Raw genomic sequence first — 21,108 nt, forward strand, 5'->3', positions numbered from 1 at the left:
GGGAGATTGGGATGAATAGCTGCTTCTTATTGGCAGTGTGAGCAGCTCAGATTTACTGACTCAGTGAAGGTACAAAGCAGGTTTATTTCCAGGTAACTGCAGTCCATCATTGTGATGCTTTTCACCCAATGGCATCATTAACTACTCTGGGTTATGGTTAGGGTTAGGGACCGGTTTCATTATATATATCGTGCAAAGACATTTGACGCATTAAGTACATTGTAACTACCCTTGTAATGATGAGTAAGGGCTCATGTATTTACTGACTGACTCCTCTGTAAATACACAGTCATTAGAGTCACTTTGTGGAAAGTTTTCCACTGAGTTGTGTGCTTGTTTTTGTGACGTGGACTAATGTTCACTGGGCACCTAGAAATGACCAAACAGATTGGAGTGGAGTCCGGACCAGCTGGACTGGAACCCAGGCCCCCAGAGGTATGAAAGGAGGGTCGGTCAGCAACACAGAATCGTGGATTGTGCTGAATCTTCCCTTTATATAACAGGACAATGCAAAGTGTCTTTTCCACAATTCCACCTAAATGTATAGAGTTGCCATGACTATTGAAAGTGAGTGTAACGTTGTGAACAATATCGGGGTCACTGTAGGCTTTGTGTTTCTTTGAACTTCTTCCTATGATAAGCTGGGAAAGTGCAGAAGTGGGAGCAATAGGAATACCATTTGAATTGAGGAGGAGTTGTGTGGTTAACACTGCACACAGATATTTGAGCCTGTATGTCAGATACATGAAATCCAATGATATCATGTTACTTCATCTTCTGAACTTTGATTCATGTTCTAAGGGTTACTCTTAAACGAATTGACAATCCAGTTTATGGTAAATTCACTTAGAAACTCATCTCTCAGCTGAGCAGAATATCCCAAAAACTGGTCTGAATTGAAAAATGAAAAGCGGTCTGGAATTTGGCACGTAAATGAAAACAGGGAAGTCTAGATGTAAAACTGGGATTATATTAGACATACACTAACGTATGCTGTAACAAAACTGCAACAGTGTGGAAGATATATATTTAAAATTAAAATATATCACAGAAATGATTCTAGATATCTGCTTTTTGCAAGAGAACAGTACACCACTACAGCAAAAAAGACAATTCTGCATTTGTGCATAACATAATCATTCATATAAAGAGATGGTCTAGTGTTAAAACAGACAAACAGTCTGAATCTCATGGTTGATCTGCGACAACTCAACCATGAAAAAGAAAGCAGAAGCTGTGAGTGATCAGTGCTGCAGTCCTGAAGAGAGGGGTTTTTGTACGGCTCCTTGGTTTGATTGCATCACTGTGGGTCTCGAGCACAGTAATACAGGGCAGAGTCTTCAATCTTCAGGCTGTTCATTTGTAAATACAGCATGCTGTTGGAATTGTCTCTGGAGATGGTGAATCTTCCCTGGACAGACGGGGCATAGCTTGTACTACTACCAGCACACTGCTGCTAATCCAAGCCACCCATTCCAGACCCTTTCCAGGAGCTTGTCGAACCCAGCCCATGTCGTAGCTGCTGAATGTGAATCCAGAGGCTTTACAGGACAGTTTATTGGACCCTCCAGGCTTTGCAACTCCTGCTCCGGACTCAGTCAACACTACATCAGACCTGACACCTTGAGGAAAAAAGCAAACAACGTACAGTAACTACTGCTAAAACATCAAGTAATATACAGAATCAATGCAGGCTAATTTCCACAAGTGTCACACACTTACTTGATAGAGCTGTCATTATTATACAGAGAGCTGTTAAAATCCCCATTGTACTGCAGTATTGTGCTTATTGAAAGAAGAAAGTGTTGTAACCAGCAGACAGGCTACCTCTCCTCCTGCTCCTATCTGCACTGCAGCAGAGTTAAATAGGAAGTGAAGCCCTGGACATTTGCATACGTTTCTGTACATTATTTAAAGCAGCTTGTTTATATTGCTGACTCCCAGAATCACTGCACACTGGAATCCCTCGACTATGATAGAGGGGCTGGGGAAATCCACAACCTTGGAACAGTGCTGATCAGCGGCATTTTAAACACAAACATTATGTTCATATTTTGGTGATAAAAAATAGATTGAAAAAGAGGGTAGATAGTTGGGTTTTTTGTTTGCTGTATTTTTATCAATATCAAGCTGTAAACTGTTTCCAATAAAGCCTAAATGCACCTTGACTTCTCTGTGTCATATGAAGCTGCTGAGGTGGTGAAGTGTGACTGTGTTTTGCAGGCAGAGCAGCAGGCTGATCTCACCGTTACTGTGAAGCTCAGTAATGCGCATGTGTCAGATCTTTATACTGTTACAGTGCTGCCATTCTGTGGGAGACACTGCCATCTAGTGTCAGGAAATGAGAAAAGCAAGCTTGGCAATACTGTGCCCAAGACAAAACATCCCAGCTGGTTCCATTCTCTATGTGCTTAGCATGGATCGCACTCTGTAATCAGGGAGGAATCCACTACACATATATGCATCAATAGTGTTGTGAATTAGTGTGGGGAGAGTGGGATGAATAGCTGCTTCTTATTGGCAGTGTGAGCAGCTCAGATTTACTGACTCAGTGAAGGTACAAAGCAGGTTTATTTCCAGGTAACTGCAGTCCATCATTGTGATGCTTTTCACCCAATGGCATCATTAACTACTCTGGGTTATGGTTAGGGTTAGGGACCGGTTTCATTATATATATCGTGCAAAGACATTTGACGCATTAAGTACATTGTAACTACCCTTGTAATGATGAGTAAGGGCTCATGTATTTACTGACTGACTCCTCTGTAAATACACAGTCATTAGAGTCACTTTGTGGAAAGTTTTCCACTGTGTTGTGTGCTTGTTTTTGTGACATAGACTAATGTTCACTGGGCACCTAGAAATGACCAAACAGATTGGAGTGGAGTCCGGACCAGCTGGACTGGAACCCAGGCCCCCAGAGGTATGAAAGGAGGGTCGGTCAGCAACACAGAATCGTGATTGTGCTGAATCTTCCCTTTATATAACAGGACAATGCAAAGTGTCTTTTCCACAATTCCACCTAAATGTATTATAGTTGCCATGACTATTGAAAGTGAGTGTAACGTTGTGAACAATATCGGGGTCAATGTAGGCTTTGTGTTTCTTTGAACTTCTTCCTATAATAAGCTGGGAAAGTGCAGAAGTGGGAGCAATAGGAATACCATTTGAATTGAGGAGGAGTTGTGTGGTTAACGCTGCACACAGATATTTGAGCCTGTATGTCAGATACATGAAATCCAATGATATCATGTTACTTCATCTTCTGAACTTTGATTCATGTTCTAAGGGTTACTCTTAAACGAATTGACAATCCAGTTTATGGTAAATTCACTTAGAAACTCATCTCTCAGCTGAGCAGAATATCCCAAAAACTGGTCTGAATTGAAAAATGAAAAGCGGTCTGGAATTTGGCACGTAAATGAAAACAGGGAAGTCTAGATGTAAAACTGGGATTATATTAGACATACACTAAAGTATGCTGTAACAAAACTGCAACAGTGTGGAAGATATATATTTAAAATTAAAATATATCACAGAAATGATTCTAGATATCTGCTTTTTGCAAGAAAACAGTACACCACTACAGCATTTGTGCATAACATAATCATTCATATAAAGAGATGGTCTAGTGTTAAAACAGACAAACAGTCTGAATCTCATGGTTGATCTGCCACAACTCAACCATGAAAAAGAAAGCAGAAGCTGTGAGTGATCAGTGCTGCAGTCCTGAAGAGAGGGGTTTTTGTACGGCTGCTTGGTTTGATTGCATCACTGTGAGCCTCGAGCACAGTAATACAGGGCAGAGTCTTCAATCTTCAGGCTGTTCATTTGTAAATACAGCATGCTGTTGGAATTGTCTCTGGAGATGGTGAATCTTCCCTGGACAGACGGGGCATAGCTTGTACTACTACCAGCAGCACTGCTGCTAATCCAACCCACCCATTCCAGACCCTTTCCAGGAGCTTGTCGAACCCAGCCCATACAGTAGCTGCTGAATGTGAATCCAGAGGCTTTACAGGACAGTTTATGGGACCCTCCAGGCTTTGCAACTCCTGCCCCGGACTCAGTCAACACTACATCAGACCAGACACCTTGAGGAAAAAAGCAAACAACGTACAGTAACTACTGCTAAAACATCAAGTAATATACAGAATCAATGCAGGCTAATTTCCACAAGTGTCACACACTTACTTGATAGAGCTGTCATTATTATACAGAGAGCTGTTAAAATCCCCATTGTACTGCAGTATTGTGCTTATTGAAAGAAGAAAGTGTTGTAACCAGCAGACAGGCTACCTCTCCTCCTGCTCCTATCTGCACTGCAGCAGAGTTAAATAGGAAGTGAAGCCCTGAACATTTGCATACGTTTCTGTACATTATTTAAAGCAGCTTGTTTATATTGCTGACTCCCAGAATCACTGCACACTGGAATCCCTCGACTATGATAGAGGGGCTGGGGAAATCCACAACCTTGGAACAGTGCTGATCAGCGGCATTTTAAACACAAACATTATGTTCATATTTTAGAGAAAGAAAATAGATTGAAAGAGACGAGGAGATAGTTGGGCTTTTTGTTTGCTGTATTTTTAACACTATCCAGTCATAGCCTGTTTCCAATAAACCCTAAATGCTTCTTGACTTCTTTGTGTCCTGTGAAGCTGCTGAGGTGGTGAAGTGTGACTGTGGCTTGTTTGAAAGTCTCTGTCAGACTGTGACTCTGAGACCTTCTAGCACTGACCTTGAAATGCTTTGTCTGACAGGAGACCACCAGTGGATATAATTGGAGATGCAGTACAATCACTGACACTAAAGAATGAACTGACTGCGCGGACATGAGAACATGAGACAGTTACAAACAAGAGGAGTCCGTTCAACCCACCAGCGCTCGTCCGGTTCTAGGAACGGATTGATCTCGTAACTATCTCAAGTCGGGTCTTAAAGGATCTCAGTGATTGGGATCTCCTACAACATGACTAGGCAGCCCATTCCATCCCCTCACCACTCTCTGTGTGAAGAAGAGTCTCCTTCAACAAAATGACTACATAACACCTTCCATCCCCTCACCACTCTCTGTGTGAAGAAGAGACTCCTTCAGCAAAATGACTAGGCAGCGCATTCCATCCTCTCACCCCTCTCTGTGCATTCAAATGACTCTGTGCTTTTTTCATATAAAATAGCAAACACTTCAATGCATCATTAGGCAACAATTGTGTAGAGGAGGGGCATTGAAGAGTCTGTGAATAAACAGTTCCTCGTGTAATAAATACTGATGAGACACAAACACACAATCCAATTCTGGATCTGACTGCTTCAATATAGATGCTTCACTTTAGACTGACATGTCCCTTAGAAATAATACCTGGGTCCAAATATTCATGGTGTAGTATACTATTAGTACTAGTAGGCTATACTGTTTTCTATTCCTGTTTTCTAAGGGGCTCTCTATTCATTAGACAGACAGATTGGAAGAGATTTGAGCCCAATGATTTCTGGGGTTTGGGTCTCTTCTTTTCCTCGTAAAGAGAGGTGAGGATTGTTACTGAGGTGGAATAAAATCCTTCACACGAAAGAATAAGCTGACTGCCCGGACGTGTTGATTATAAAGGAGGGAGGTTGCTCATTGTTCACAGACTCCAGTGGAAATAGCAGTTTGACTTGTTAATGAGAGCATAACCTTTTTATAGATCATTCTTTTAAGACACATCTGAACCTTGCCTTTGAAGACACCGCCACCTACTGCCAGACAATGGAACTGCAGTCCATCACATGTGTCCATAAAGATTGCACTCTGGGATTTTGGAGGACTCCACTGTACATGTCAATAGTGTGTTCTGGTATTTTCTATCTTAGTGGCTCCACCTATTTTAATACTTCCCTCCACCAAGTATTGGCATATAAACCAAACCTGATTAATCCCATTAGCAGCAGCTGGGATTCTCAGTAGTGAGGACCATGAAAAAGTGTTTTAGCTTTTAGCCGAGATGTTTTGTGTCATGAAGAAAGTTCTCAATTACATCTGGTGGGGGTGGGGGCAATCTCAGCATCAGCGCATTTACAGTTTGAATTTTCCTGTAGAAAGTGTGGTCTGGTGTTCTAACAGACAAAAAGTCTGAATCTCATGGATGATCTGCCACAACTCAACCATGAAAAAGAAAGCAGAAGCTGTGAGTGATCAGTGCTGCAGTCCTGAAGAGAGGGGTTTTTGTACGGCTGCTTGGTTTGATTGCATCACTGTGAGCCTCGAGCACAGTAATACAGGGCAGAGTCTTCAGTCTTCAGGCTGTTCATTTGTAAATACAGCATGCTGTTGGAATTGTCTCTGGAGATGGTGAATCTTCCCTGGACAGACGGGGCATAGCTTGTACTACTACCAGCAGCGTTAATGTAAGCCACCCATTCCAGACCCTTTCCAGGAGCTTGTCGAACCCAGCCCATCGCGTAGCTGCTGAATGTGAATCCAGAGGCTTTACAGGACAGTTTATGGGACCCTCCAGGCTTTGCAACTCCTGCTCTGGACTCAGTCAACACTACATCAGACCGGACACCTTGAGGAAAAAAGCAAACAACGTACAGTAACTACTGCTAAATCATCAAGTAATATACAGAATCAATGCAGGCTAATTTCCACAAGTGTCACATACTTACTTGATAGAGCTGTCATTATTATACAGAGAGCTGTTAAAATCCCCATTGTACTGCAGTATTGTGCTTATTGAAAGAAGAAAGTGTTGTAACCAGCAGACAGGCTACCTCTCCTCCTGCTCCTATCTGCACTGCAGCAGAGTTAAATAGGAAGTGAAGCCCTGGACATTTGCATACGTTTCTGTGCATTATTTAAAGCAGCTTGTTTATATTGCTGACTCCCAGAATCACTGCACACTGGAATCCCTCGACTATGATAGAGGGGCTGGGGAAATCCACAACCTTGGAACAGTGCTGATCAGCGGCATTTTAAACACAAACGTTATGTTCATATTTTGGAGATAGAAAATAGATTGGAAGAGAGGGGGAGATAGTTGGGTTTTTTGTTTGCTGTATTTTTAACACTATCCAGTCGTAGTCTGTTTCCAATAAACCCTAAATGCTTCTTGACTTCTTTGTGTCCTGTGAAGCTGCTGAGGTGGTGAAGTGTGACTGTGGCTTGTTTGAAAGTCTCTGTCAGACTGTGACTCTGAGACCTTCTAGCACTGACCTTGAAATGCTTTGTCTGACAGGAGACCACCAGTGGATATAATTGGAGATGCAGTACAATCACTGACACTAAAGAATGAACTGACTGCGCGGACATGAGAACATGAGACAGTTACAAACAAGAGGAGTCCGTTCAACCCACCAGCGCTCGTCCGGTTCTAGGAACGGATTGATCTCGTAACTATGCTCAAGTCGGGTCTTAAAGGATCTCAGTGAGTGTGAATCAACAACATGACTAGGCAGCCCCTTCCATCCCCTCACCACTCTCTGTGTGAGAAGAGTCTCCTTCAACAACATGACTTCATATTGAACTTCCATCCCCTCACCACTCTCTGTGTGAAGAAGAGACTCCTTCAGCAAAATGACTAGGCAGCGCATTCCATCCTCTCACCACTCTCTGTGCATTCAAATGACTCTGTGCTTTTTTCATATAAAATAGCAAACACTTCAATGCATCATTAGGCAACAATTGTGTAGAGGAGGGGCATTGAAGAGTCTGTGAATAAACAGTTCCTCGTGTAATAAATACTGATGAGACACAAACACACAATCCAATTCTGGATCTGACTGCTTCAATATAGATGCTTCACTTTAGACTGACATGTCCCAACACTGCTTTTAGAAACCTAATACCTGGGTCCAAATATTCATGGTGTAGTATACTATTAGTACTAGTAGGCTATACTGTTTTCTATTCCTGTTTTCTAAGGGGCTCTCTATTCATTAGACAGACAGATTGGAAGAGATTTGAGCCCAATGATTTCTGGGGTTTGGGTCTCTTCTTTTCCTCGTAAAGAGAGGTGAGGATTGTTACTGAGGTGGAATAAAATCCTTCACACGAAAGAATAAGCTGACTGCCCGGACGTGTTGATTATAAAGGAGGGAGGTTGCTCATTGTTCACAGACTCCAGTGGAAATAGCAGTTTGACTTGTTAATGAGAGCATAACCTTTTTATAGATCATTCTTTTAAGACACATCTGAACCTTGCCTTTGAAGACACCGCCACCTACTGCCAGACAATGGAACTGCAGTCCATCACATGTGTCCATAAAGATTGCACTCTGGGATTTTGGAGGACTCCACTGTACATGTCAATAGTGTGTTCTGGTATTTTCTATCTTAGTGGCTCCACCTATTTTAATACTTCCCTCCACCAAGTATTGGCATATAAACCAAACCTGATTAATCCCATTAGCAGCAGCTGGGATTCTCAGTAGTGAGGACCATGAAAAAGTGTTTTAGCTTTTAGCCGAGATGTTTTGTGTCATGAAGAAAGTTCTCAATTACATCTGGTGGGGGTGGGGGCAATCTCAGCATCAGCGCATTTGTCAGTTTGAATTTTCCTGTAGAAAGTGTGCTCTAGTGATTCTAACAGACAAACAGTCTGAATCTCATGGTTGATCTGCCACAACTCAACCATGAAAAAGAAAGCAGAAGCTGTGAGTGATCAGTGCTGCAGTCCTGAAGAGAGGGGTTTTTGTACGGCTGCTTGGTTTGATTGCATCACTGTGAGCCTCGAGCACAGTAATACAGGGCAGAGTCTTCAGTCTTCAGGCTGTTCATTTGTAAATACAGCATGCTGTTGGAATTGTCTCTGGAGATGGTGAATCTTCCCTGGACAGACGGGGCATAGCTTGTACTACTACCAGCAGCTGCTAATGTAAGCCACCCATTCCAGACCCTTTCCAGGAGCTTGTCGAACCCAGCCCATACCAGTAGCTGCTGAATGTGAATCCAGAGGCTTTACAGGACAGTTTATGGGACCCTCCAGGCTTTGCAACTCCTGCTCCGGACTCAGTCAACACTACATCAGACCGGACACCTTGAGGAAAAAAGCAAACAACGTACAGTAACTACTGCTAAAACATCAAGTAATATACAGAATCAATGCAGGCTAATTTCCACAAGTGTCACATACTTACTTGATAGAGCTGTCATTATTATACAGAGAGCTGTTAAAATCCCCATTGTACTGCAGTATTGTGCTTATTGAAAGAAGAAAGTGTTGTAACCAGCAGACAGGCTACCTCTCCTCCTGCTCCTATCTGCACTGCAGCAGAGTTAAATAGGAAGTGAAGCCCTGGACATTTGCATACGTTTCTGTGCATTATTTAAAGCAGCTTGTTTATATTGCTGACTCCCAGAATCACTGCACACTGGAATCCCTCGACTATGATAGAGGGGCTGGGGAAATGTTTCAAACAAATCTTATTATTCTCATCCACTCAAGTCATGTGTTTTAAAATTGATCATTTCTCATTCATAATCAGGACCTTGAGTATTTGAAGGAGGGATTTTCTCATCTTTAATTGAGTCCCATGTGTGGGTTTAGACTCAGCCTAGACTGTGTATTGAGCACTAATAGAACAATCAGCCCATTAGCACAGATTATCAGCAAACAACTGGGCCCTGAATGATTCACACAGATCATTGTTTAAAGGGTAGCTGGCACAGTCATCGTGCTTTAAATACACACCCCTTGTTGATTTTAGGAAAGAAGCTTTTTGCAATATTTCTTTGGAGAATTCACAGGTAAACTGTTTTAATTCCATCTCCTTCATCCTGCTTGTAAGAGATCTGGAGAAATGTGTTAGCAGATATTCCATGCATAAATACATGCTGCGCAAACGCAGTCTTCCACACATCCATGCTGCACTGAGCTGATGAGGTGGGTGAGTGTGAATCTGTTCTGCAGGGAAGCACAGCAGGCTGGTCTCACTGTTACTCTGGAGCTCAGTAATACACAGCCTGCAGTGTTTTCACATTGAACTGTGTTCTGTTCCAGCGCTGCCATTCTGAGGGAGACACTGCCATCTGCTGTTTTTTAGAACTGCAGCGTCTGAAGTGCTTTTATCACGCTTAGCAAACTCTCAAAAGACTCAAACCATTTGCAATGTTGCGTTTGTAAATGACAATGATAAGATCTACATGTTACCGTATTTCTGTACGGGGAAAAACTTTACATTAAGATGTACACATTCAGTACATTGTAACGATGAATGATAACATTGTTTTATGTGTAAGTACCCATGTATTTACTATGTAACTTCTATGTGATGTGGAGTAATGTTGACTGGACACCAAGAAGTGACCCAACACTGCTTTTACTGAACACCTGCCCAGCTGGACTGGAACCCAGACCCCCAGAGGAATGAAAGGCTGGTGTAGTTAGCAACACAGAATCATGGATTGTGTTCAGTCTTCCCTTTATATTACAGTATAATGCAATGTTTTATTTTCCACATTTCCACCTAAATATATTAGAACTACTATGGCTGTTGCAGTGTATTTGCAATGGGAAGGATAGAAGAAACCAAGGGGCTTATTTGCTAGGAAGAAACCACAGCTGGGTTTGAATAAAGAATTGAACAGCAGCAGAGAATTCCCCTTGATTGGTTCAAGCCCTTGTGTGCAGTATGGAGGGAACGCAGTGAGAACTACAGAGAGGTGGCTGATGCAATCCAGGGTTATTCCTCAGTGCTGTCAACTGCAGTAAAACATCCAGCTGTGTCTTATCCCAGCACATTACAAGCACATCAAATCAAGCCCCAAGTCCTTGTATTTGGGATGGAGTGTTTGTGTTGAGTACCTGAACAATCCTGTCTCTACACAAACTGAAAGCATGTCAAACACAGCCCCAGCAGAGCTGCATTGTATCCATTTAGCATGGATTGCACTCTGCAGCATGGCAGGGCACCCCTGTGCATGCCGACAGTCTGCCTCAGTATTGCTGCACATTTTCTGAATTCGTTTGGAAGATATGGATAAATAGTTGCTCTCTCTATTGGCAGTGTGAGCAGAGCTCTTCAAACTGAGGGTGCATTTTGTCAGCTTCTGTTGTGTTTGTTTATGAACTTCAGGCAGAACAGATTGAATTTCCTTCCTTCTCTCTTCATAACCCATGTGTGCTTTCTAACCCTGTATCATCACAGATAGGGGGGCGACTGGGGATTCATATAGATTTTGTCCAGCTGACTGTTTGCATGTCTGGGGAGTTGCCTCTTTTGTTCTCTTCGAAATTCACTGAGTGGTTTTCTAACAGACAAACAGTCTGAATCTCATGGTTGACCTCCACAACTCAATCATGAAAAAGAAAGCAGAAGGGATGAGTGATCAGTGCTGCAGTCCTGAAGAGAGGGGTTTTTGTACGGCTGCTTGGTTTGATTGCATCACTGTGGGTCTCGAGCACAGTAATACAGGGCAGAGTCTTCAGTCTTCAGGCTGTTCATTTGTAAATACAGCATGCTGTTGGAATCGTCTCTGGAGATGGTGAATCTTCCCTGGACAGACGAGGCATAGCTTGTACTACTACCAGCATAAGCAATGTAAGCCACCCATTCCAGACCCTTTCCAGGAGCTTGTCGAACCCAGCTCATCCAGTGGCTGCTGAATGTGAATCCAGAGGCTTTACAGGACAGTTTATGGGACCCTCCAGGCTTTGCAACTCCTGCTCCGGACTCAGTCAACACTACATCAGACCGGACACCTTGAGGAAAAAAGCAAACAACGTACAGTAACTACTGCTAAAACATCAAGTAATATACAGAATCAATGCAGGCTAATTTCCACAAGTGTCACATACTTACTTGATAGAGCTGTCATTATTATACAGAGAGCTGTTAAAATCCCCATTGTACTGCAGTATTGTGCTTATTGAAAGAAGAAAGTGTTGTAACCAGCAGACAGGCTACCTCTCCTCCTGCTCCTATCTGCACTGCAGCAGAGTTAAATAGGAAGTGAAGCCCTGGACATTTGCATACGTTTCTGTACATTATTTAAAGCAGCTTGTTTATATTGCTGACTCCCAGAATCACTGCACACTGGAATCCCTCGACTATGATAGAGGGGCTGGGGAAATCCACAACCTTGGAACAGTGCTGATCAGCGGCATTTTAAACACAAACATTATGTTCATATTTTAGAGAAAGAAAATAGATCGAAAGAGAGGGGAGATAGTTGGGTTTTTTGTTTGCTGTATTTTTAACAACATCCAGCCGTAACAACACAGCAATAATAGCGACTGGGACGAACAAAGACACTGGGGCAGCACCCCCATCAGTGTGCTGTGCGGTTATTTTATTCTCGAAAACCTGTTAAAAATGTTGTTTATTTTACAAATGAATAAAGAGCAGATTGCTTCTAAAGTCTCCCCAGATTCACACTTCTGAATGCTGCCCCAATCCTGTCTGTGCTGGCTGTGGGTTTCTGCGCATGCCCCACTCTACCGGCCTGTGCTCGGTAGGTATCATGTTACATAACACTATGTAACACAATTTTTGTTCCTGGGTAGTAAGTGTTATTTCCTAATTGCTTATGCCTCAAAAGTATAGAAAATGGCTATTATTCCCCCACAAACTTTGCTTTTGTGACCAGGACAGTGATATTTCAAAATATCACTATTTCCAATGGGCAAATGGGCAAATGTGTGTCTTTTCGTTCACATAGTCAGAAAAAAACAACTTATGAATCCAAATTAACACGTATTTATACTAAAGTAATACAAAGATTAGAAGCGAGTAGTTTTTCGAGATTTACAATTATACTGTATTTTCAAAATAGAATATAACCATTCTAATATTTGGCTACAGTTATTACAATAAGGACTTATTTATTTTTGAATGAATACATTTTAAGCCATTTTCATGAAGTCCATGAGAAAATGATCATATTTATTTGTTTTTATTATTATTATTATTATTATTATTATTATTATTATTATTATTATTATTTTATACAAAATATCCTCCGTAGTTTGTTATATACATGAGTACATGCTCTTTGCTTATATTTTCTATGCATTGAAACAGTCAAGTGCGCCCCCGTGTGTCTCTAATGAGTACAACACGCTCTGATGAATACGCCACTGAAGTGGAAACTGGTGCCATTGTGGCTCCAATAGAGGGTCAAATTGATATCAATTAAACAGCAATTAGAGCCAAGATGGCCAACCCAGGGAGACAGTTTCTTACTCGGGGGTTCGTTTGGCCGACAGTGCTGAAAAGGGCTCGTTCTGTTCTGCTGTTCAGCTCAGGGTATTTTTTTTTTGTGCTGGCTGTGGGTTTCTGCGTATTTCTGCCCATGCGGACTGTGCTGAGAAAGTATCATGTTACATAATTACTGTCATAATTTGCCAATGTTTGAGTTTTCCTTGAGAGGCATTTGGGGGAAAGTGACATTTGCTGTAGAAGTCTGATGCATTTTTTGGACAGCGAAAATTTGGCTCAATTGAGTCTCAAGAGAGAAAAAAAAGCAAACCTCCCGCGCTCTCTTTATATCTGTGAACACCGTGCACGCAGGGCACTCGAGTAAAGGCGGCGCGGAGTCTCTTACGGTTCATGTCGGTTAAGTATCTTGATATATAGAATATATTTGGTCGTGTATGTCGGCGCCTCCAGACGAGAGTCGTGGCGGGTTTCGCTAGGTGGCGCCAGCGCGGAAACAGACACGTGTGTGCCAGTCTGAGGGCATAAACAGCACGGCAGGAGCGAAAGAGAAGCGGATTGCTCCCCCGTTTTGCGGTTGCTGTAGAAAAATCTCGTTTATGTGATTATTTTGTTTAACACGTTCGTTCTGTGACCCCCGAGGTCTGGTTTCAGCATCTCCGCTGCCCCGATTATATAAAAAAAAAAATAATAACTGAACATTACAGGCAGTGCTGGATAAAGAAAGAGGACCCGGGGGTTCCCAGTTAGACCAGAACAGAACAGCTTCCGTTCATAACGCTGCGTTTCCAGAAGAAAAGGAGGAATGAGACGCGCCTGTGAAACGAAAGAGATGGACATCTGCAGCTCCTCCGCGTCTCTCCTGCAAGAGGAGCTCGCCTCCGCTATCGAGCCCGCGGTGAAAGCGGCTGTGCTGAGCGTCATGTCTGCCTTAGCAAAGTTCGTGGACAGCAAGTGCGCGGTTTTCCACCTCAGACTGGACGAGAGAGACCATGAATTTGAAAGCGTGCGATTGCGCTTGGAGATAGCGGAGAGCGAGTTGAAAGCAATACGGGAAGGAGAATGCATGAACGCCGCCGATCAGATCTTTGCACACCCTCTCACGAAGTCCGATGAAGGATACCGCGGGAGCGACGTTGATTTGCTTCATCTACCCGAGCTGGAGCAGGGAAAGGACAGTCCGGTCCACTCGAGGACAGCGGAGTGGAGACGCACCGGGGAAGGTAAGCATAATGATTAATACAGTCTGCTACACGTAGATTCCTATTGTCGGTACTCGCTCCTCAATACAATACCGCTGCATCTCGACTCGATTCAAATATGTTTGGTAAATCATTTCTGTGCATCAGTTATATTAACCCGAGTACCTGCTAGTTTGCTGTTTCATTAATGGACATACATAGTTACTTATTAAATGGTAAATAAGTGTATTGACGGCTGTGAGCCAGAAGGGGCGCTGCTCCAGGTCAAAGCAGCGGCGTCAGTGTGAGGAGGCTTGTCTTGTGCGTCTTCAGCTCTACTGCTTTCATTGGTTAATTACAGATATTAAATCTTATAGAATTAGGACAGGTGAGTGGGGGAGGAATTTGAATCAGAGGTGGTGTGTGTTGCAGGCTGTGTGGGATTTACATTGGCTGATAGAATGGAGTTAACCAATCAGAGAGCAGGATTTTTCTAAGCAGATTTGTAATGTGAGTGTTACTGTGTTATCGCTAGCTCTGCTCACATATAATGAACCTGCAGTTTATGATGTAGACTTTATAGTCTTTCCTCTCTTTGACACAGGTCCTGCAGAGAGAGATGCTCTTCTTCACGCTGAGGAAGGGTCGAAGGCAGAATCAGCTCCCTTTCAAGAGGAGCTCTTTGACCAGGAATGGTGCAGGAGTCCAAATCAGGCTACAGAGCTGACATCTACTGAAGGGAAGGAGGAGAAACCTGGACTAGATCCTGTCCATATTAAAAAGGAGAACCCTGAACTGAATCCTGTCTGCATTAATGAAGAGATCCCTGGAATCGAGTCGGTCATCATTAAACAGGAGGTTCTTGAACTTGAATCTGACCCCGTTGAAGAGGGGGGTTCTGACCACTTTGAAAGACAGCAGCAGATTTATGCTGGACAGAAACTGCATTGTTGCGTGGAATGTGGGAGGAGCTTCACACAGCTACAGCACCTGAAAACACACCAGCGCATTCACACAGGAGAGAAACCGTATCGCTGCGCAGAATGTGGGAAGCGATTCACTCAGTTACAGCATCTTAAAACACACCTGCGGGTGCACACAGGAGAGAAACCCTATTTCTGTACTCAGTGTGGCAAGAGATTCACACAACGGAAAACCCTTAAGACACACCTTCGTATTCACACAGGAGAGAAACCCTATTCCTGTACTCAGTGTGGTAAGTGTTTCATACAACAGCATTCCCTGAAAACACACCTTCGTATTCACACAGGAGAGAAACCCTACTGCTGTGGTCAATGCGGCAAGAGTTTCACACAGTTACACCATCTTAAAACACACCAGCGAACTCACGCAGGAGAGAAATAGGATATGTAAAACAAAATACAGCCTGCCACCAGACCTATAGCACCAGAGGACAACACAGATCTGGAAGCTCCACTGCAGAAGCACAGATGCCCTGTCGGCCACAGGGGTCACTGCTGCACGGTGAGCTGTGGATTCCCCTGCCGACCTAAGCCCTCCCTGCCCGGGCAGCGCTCGGCCAATTCTGCTGGTCACGGTCTGCTGTGACAGAGCCTGGACTCGAACCTGCGATCCCACAAATGGAGTCCTTTTAAGATATAGAACAATGTATATATTTGTATATATTTGTATGTATATATTTTTACCTTTTATTCTTAAAGCAACAACAAAAAGACCTGGCCAAATGACATGACATTGCAAATCTCAGGGTACATTTCCACTCCAGGACCTGGAACTGCGTGTTTCAAGGTGACCGCTTCAAAAACGCACCAGGAGATGGAAGGAATACATGATTAATGGACTTCAAGTGGAGCAGCAGAGAAAGAGCTCAGTAGAAGACGATGAGCGCGTCAGGGGGAAGCTATTTAACCTGTCCGATTTCCCCCGCTTAAACTAGCGCTGGTGCCTCGTTCGTGCGTAAGCTGGTGCTGAGTGCGTACAGACAAAGACCAAGGCGATCATGTAAAATCGCTTTCAGTTTTCTTTCTGGCTGTATCCAAGAAAGTTGGGTAGCTGCTAATCATCACTGCCCAGAATTCTGGCTCATGAAAATGACAACTCCAGTGCAGTACGGCATGAATAGAAAAGCAAATGCAAATCCCTTTCAAACACATTTCAAGTCGCACACGGAGAACACATACTAGAGTAACTCCACTAACATCAATTCATAAGCGCATCGCGTAAAACCAAATGCATTTTTCATGAACGTAAACCTTTACAGTTTTTAATTTTTACAAATGGTTGAAATGCATTTCTGCAGCTCCCTGGCCATGCGAGTGGCAGATAGGCATTTCTAGTATGCCCAATGCCTAGTGAAAAATGAAGCACCTTCGCAGATTCGAATGTGTGTATTTAACTGCCATTAGGTGCAGCTGAGGGAACACAAAGGCTTGGTTTCAGGCTCCTGCACTGCACACCAGGGGAGACTTGGGGTTTGACACAGCACGGTTGCCTCGAATTTCACATGGAAAACGCATCTTTCTACTCCTCAAAGCCAAGGAAAGAGTATTCTGTTATTGCAATACACGTGATTGTGCTGTATATAACCGACATGCCACATCTCCTTTCTCTGGTCTGCTTTCTCTGTGTCTGTGTCAGACTCCTTTAGCACACATAGACTGTTAGTGTTCATATTGCTGCCCTGAGCAAAATCAATAAATCGAAACACTTCACTGTTTTATCACTTGTGTTTATTTGAATTAAAAACAATTCCATTCTTACACAATTAAGTGCAGCGCAGTCTGCATGTCTGACTCCTTGGGTCAATTGCAATGAGCTAAAAGCAGCGTACTAACGGGACCACCCCATGACTGTGCTAATCTAGTACACAAGTTAATACCAGTTGCAACGAAGGAGAGTGATTCTCAACCCTGGGCCAGAGTCTGCTTTTTTCCAGTCCAGCTCAGCTCTCAGTTACTCTCTGTAATTGAAAGCAGAGCTGGAATGAAAACCAGCAGGGTCCCCATGATTTGGGTTGAGAACCACTACTCTAGAAGATACTCAAAGACATTATTAAGTTATTCCAGCAATTTATGTAGACTAAAGACTTAGATCGCACTACCTGGAGCAAACATGAAAATGTATCGCCCACCAAAACCACTTTCATCCTTCTTGAACTTAGGCCTATTTTATATTTTAAAAAAAAGAGAATAATTCCAGTATGACTTTCCAGTGTTCGGCCTCTTCCACAGATTTTTTAAAATTTGCTTCTGTATCTGGCTCCCTCTGAGAGGAGGCAGCGTTTAATCTGTTTACAATTTATTCCCTGCAGTTGGGCGTTGCTGAATTGCTGTGGAATCCGTTTGGTCATCCTTGACAGCTTCAATGAAATATTTGATGCACTACGAAATCTAGTTTCTGCTCCACTGTTTAATTTTGCACACGGCTGCTGGCCATAATTGCCTTCGCATGGACCTGGTGAGAAATGAAGCTTTTACAAGCTGTACCTGATCTGCATTTCAGATCGCTGCATCATCTTCTTTGTTCAAGACTGAACAGATTCAATTCTTTTAGCCTGTCTGCATATGACATGCCTTTTAAGCCCGGAATAATTCTGGTCACCCTTCTCTGCACTCTTTCTAGAACAGCAATATCTTTTTTATAGCGAGGTGACCAGAACTGAACACAATATTCAAGGTGAGGTCTTACTAGTGAATTGTACAGTTTTAACATTACTTCCCTTGATTTAAATTCAACACTTTTCACAATGTATCCGAGCATCTTGTTGGCCTTTTTTTTTTTTTTTATAGCTTCCCCACATTGTCTAGATGAAGACATTTCTGAGTCAACAAAAACTCCTAGGTCTTTTTCATAAATACCTTCTCCAATTTCAGTATCTCCCATATGATATTTATAATGCACATTTTTATTTCCTGCGTGCAGTACCTTACACTTTTCTCTATTAAATGTCATTTGCCATGTGTCTGCCCAGTTCTGAATCTTGTCTAGATCATTCTGAATGACCTTTGCTGCTGCATCAGTGTTTGCCACTCCTCCTGTTTTGGTTTCATATTTACTTTCATGCTTACATTTCTGTACATAATTAATAAATTAAGATGTTTGGTTTCTTTAAAGAATAGTGCACCTGTACACACCTGCACTGGGTCAGTGAATCCTCACACAGAACATCGCTGGACAAATGTTTTGCATCACACAGAATGTCAAGGTTGAGACAGCATTTAAAAAAAAAAAAATACATATAAATTGCAAAATGATCAGTTCTGGTAATAGCAATACAGTGATCTATTGCTCATTTACCATAACGCACAAGAAGTGCATTTTTAAAAGGAGCTCGGGGTCGGGGGTTCTTTTTGCCGTCCTATTTCTTTCCTGAGTGAGTGCGGTGGTGTGATTTAAGATGGTGTAACTGTGTGAAACTCTTGCCGCATTGACCACAGCAGTACGGGTTCTCTCCAGTATGGATTCGCAGGTGAGTTTTGAGGTGCTGCAGCTGCGTGAAACTCTTGCCACACAGCGTACAGGAATAGGGCTTCTCTCCCGTGTGAATGCGCTGGTGTGTTGTGAGGTGGTGTATATGTTTGAAGCTCTTCTCACATTCAGGGCAGCGGTACGGTCGTTCTCCAGTGTGGATGCGCTGGTGTCTTTTCAGCTCCTTTTTTGTAATGAAACTCTTGACACATTCACTGCACTGATGCAGCTTGTCTCCGGTGTGAGTTCGCGTGTGTTTTGTCAGGTTACTTAATTTAGAAAAAGTCGCCCCACAGACCGTGCACAGAAAGGGCGTCTCTCCTGTGTGAATACGCAAGTGTAACGACAGGTTACTTAACATGCTATAACTCTTTCCACACAATGAACAAAAATACAGATTTTTTTCTGTGTGAATGCGCAGGTGGCTTGTCAGCTCTGCAAACGTACTGAAACTCCTCATGCATTCTGTACAGCAATGCAGTTTCTGTCCAGCGTGAATCTGCTGCCGTCTTTCAAAGGTGTCAGAACCCCCCTCTTCAACGGGGTCAGATTCAAGTTCAAGGACCTCCTCTTTAAAGATGACCGACTCGATTCCAGGGATCTCTTCATTAATGCAGACAGGATCCAGTTCAGGGATCTCCTCTTTAATGTGGACAGGATCTAGTCCAGCTTCCTCCACCTTCCCTTCAATAGATGTCAGCTCTGTAGCCTGCTTTGGACTCCTGCACCATTCCTGGTCAAAGAGCTCCTCTTGAATGGGAGCTGATTCTGCCTTCGACCCTTCCTCAGCGTGAAGAAGAGCATCTCTCTCTGCAGGACCTGTGTCAAAGAGAGGAAAGACTATAAAGTCTACATCATAAACTGTGTTCGTTCTAAACTGCGGGTTCATTATATTGTGAGCAGAGCTAGTGTTCCAGTTGTCATAAAAACAAAAGGATTTTGTCTTTGCAGAATTTGATGCAGAACAGCTACCTAAATGAGTCAACTACATCCGTCAGATGCAACGCGCTGTGAGCTTTTTATGCCGCCATAGCAGCCTCGTGAGACAACAGACTATATTAATCGATCTGCTTACCTTCCCCGGTGCGTCTCCACTCCTTTCCCTGCTCCAGCTCGGGTAGATGAAGCAAATCAACGTCGCTCCCGCAGTATCCTTCATTGGACTTCGTGAGAGGGTGTGCAAAGATCTTACCGGCGGCGTTCATGCATTCTCCTTCCCGTATTGCTTTCAACTCGCTCTCCGCTATCTCCAAGCGCAATCTCACGCTTTCAAATTCATGGTCTCTCTCGTCCAGTCTGAGGTGGAAAACCGCGCACTTGCTGTCCACGAACTTTGCTAAGGCAGACATGACGCTCAGCACAGCCGCTTTCACCGCGGGCTCGATAGCGGAGGCGAGCTCCTCTTGCAGGAGAGACGCGGAGGAGCTGCAGATGTCCATCTCTTTCGTTTCACAGGCGCGTCTCATTCTCGCTTTTTGTGTTAATAGTACAGTTTTTTTTTTTTTTTTTTTTTTTTTTAAAACACAACAGTTTTGAGCACGGTACTCGGACAACTGCAACCGTTTTATCGTTACAATATTCCTTCTCCACTCAAACACACACACACACACACAGTCTGCTTCCGTGTTGTTACTTCCTTCGTCCAGTGGATAACGTTGCATTGGGTGCGTTCATGTTGCGCAGAGCTGTGAGAGTCAGCGCAGGTCCTTCCTCAAACTACACTGGTCTGCGCGCAGACCCTATCCAAGTTCTGGCAACAGAGGTCACGCATCCTCTGGACTCAAAATCTGCGCATCCCCTGCAGATGTGCGATCGCGGAGATCATTCTCAGAAGAGCATCGGCTAAACTGGTCAGATTCTGCACAGAATGATCTCAGGGAACGCACTCTGTAAAGGGGCTGCGCAGGAGCATCAAAACAATGGAAGACAGAAACACTTGCATTAATTACAACTACTCTATTGTGAATGGCAAGTACCGCTACAATGATGCTTTTGCGTTTAGTTTTTAAACGAGACTAGTAACACTATGGACGATATTCCAAGCCAAAATTAAAAATAAATAAATACAGGAATAAATAAATAAATGCTCATTTATTTGTTTGTATTTGCATGTATTTATTTCAACACGCATTTATTTATCCCTGTATGTATCTATGTATTTATAATGTTGGTATAGTAGATATAACTGACTACAAAAGTCTTGTAGTAACGAATTTGTCTAAAATTAATTCATTTCTACGAGAAACGTCTTTAAATAAATGTATTTATCAATACTACCTCGATGGACCCTTGGTTCTGGGAACCGTTAAAATAAATAAATGTGACATCAGAAGACGTTAGT

At 43.0% G+C, this 21,108-nt stretch overlaps 2 protein-coding genes across 2 annotated transcripts; one reads left to right on the top strand and one right to left on the bottom strand.

The window, feature by feature from the left end:
• Positions 1–13,585: 13,585 nt before the first annotated feature.
• On the top strand, positions 13,586–17,006 carry LOC121305290 (zinc finger protein 41-like). Its single transcript, XM_041236876.1, has 2 exons — positions 13,586–14,360; positions 14,923–17,006. Exons 1-2 carry the CDS (start codon positions 13,943–13,945, stop codon positions 15,681–15,683), a joined length of 1,179 nt encoding a protein of 392 aa, XP_041092810.1. The 5' UTR covers positions 13,586–13,942; the 3' UTR covers positions 15,684–17,006.
• Positions 17,007–18,268: 1,262 nt separating this feature from the next.
• LOC121305280 (zinc finger protein 383-like) lies at positions 18,269–20,377 on the bottom strand. The gene is made up of 2 exons (XM_041236854.1): positions 19,843–20,377; positions 18,269–19,586 (listed from the first exon to the last, which is right to left on the bottom strand). The coding sequence occupies exons 1-2, from the start codon at positions 20,231–20,233 to the stop codon at positions 18,658–18,660; spliced, it is 1,320 nt and encodes a 439-aa protein (XP_041092788.1). The 5' UTR covers positions 20,234–20,377; the 3' UTR covers positions 18,269–18,657.
• Between the last annotated feature and the right edge of the window lie 731 nt (positions 20,378–21,108).

This window comes from Polyodon spathula, chromosome 42 (genome assembly GCF_017654505.1).
Source record: "Polyodon spathula isolate WHYD16114869_AA chromosome 42, ASM1765450v1, whole genome shotgun sequence".
Taxonomy (NCBI): domain Eukaryota; kingdom Metazoa; phylum Chordata; class Actinopteri; order Acipenseriformes; family Polyodontidae; genus Polyodon; species Polyodon spathula.

Bases quoted from the DNA above. Each gene is read 5' to 3' on its own strand.
- LOC121305290 (XM_041236876.1), top strand. From the start codon at position 13,943: ATGAGACGCGCCTGTGAAACGAAAGAGATGGACATCTGCAGCTCCTCC. The intron at 14,361-14,922 runs GTAAGCATAATG...TCTTTGACACAG, and splicing joins GTGGAGACGCACCGGGGAAG to GTCCTGCAGAGAGAGATGCT.
- LOC121305280 (XM_041236854.1), bottom strand. From the start codon at position 20,233: ATGAGACGCGCCTGTGAAACGAAAGAGATGGACATCTGCAGCTCCTCC. The intron at 19,587-19,842 runs GTAAGCAGATCG...TCTTTGACACAG, and splicing joins GTGGAGACGCACCGGGGAAG to GTCCTGCAGAGAGAGATGCT.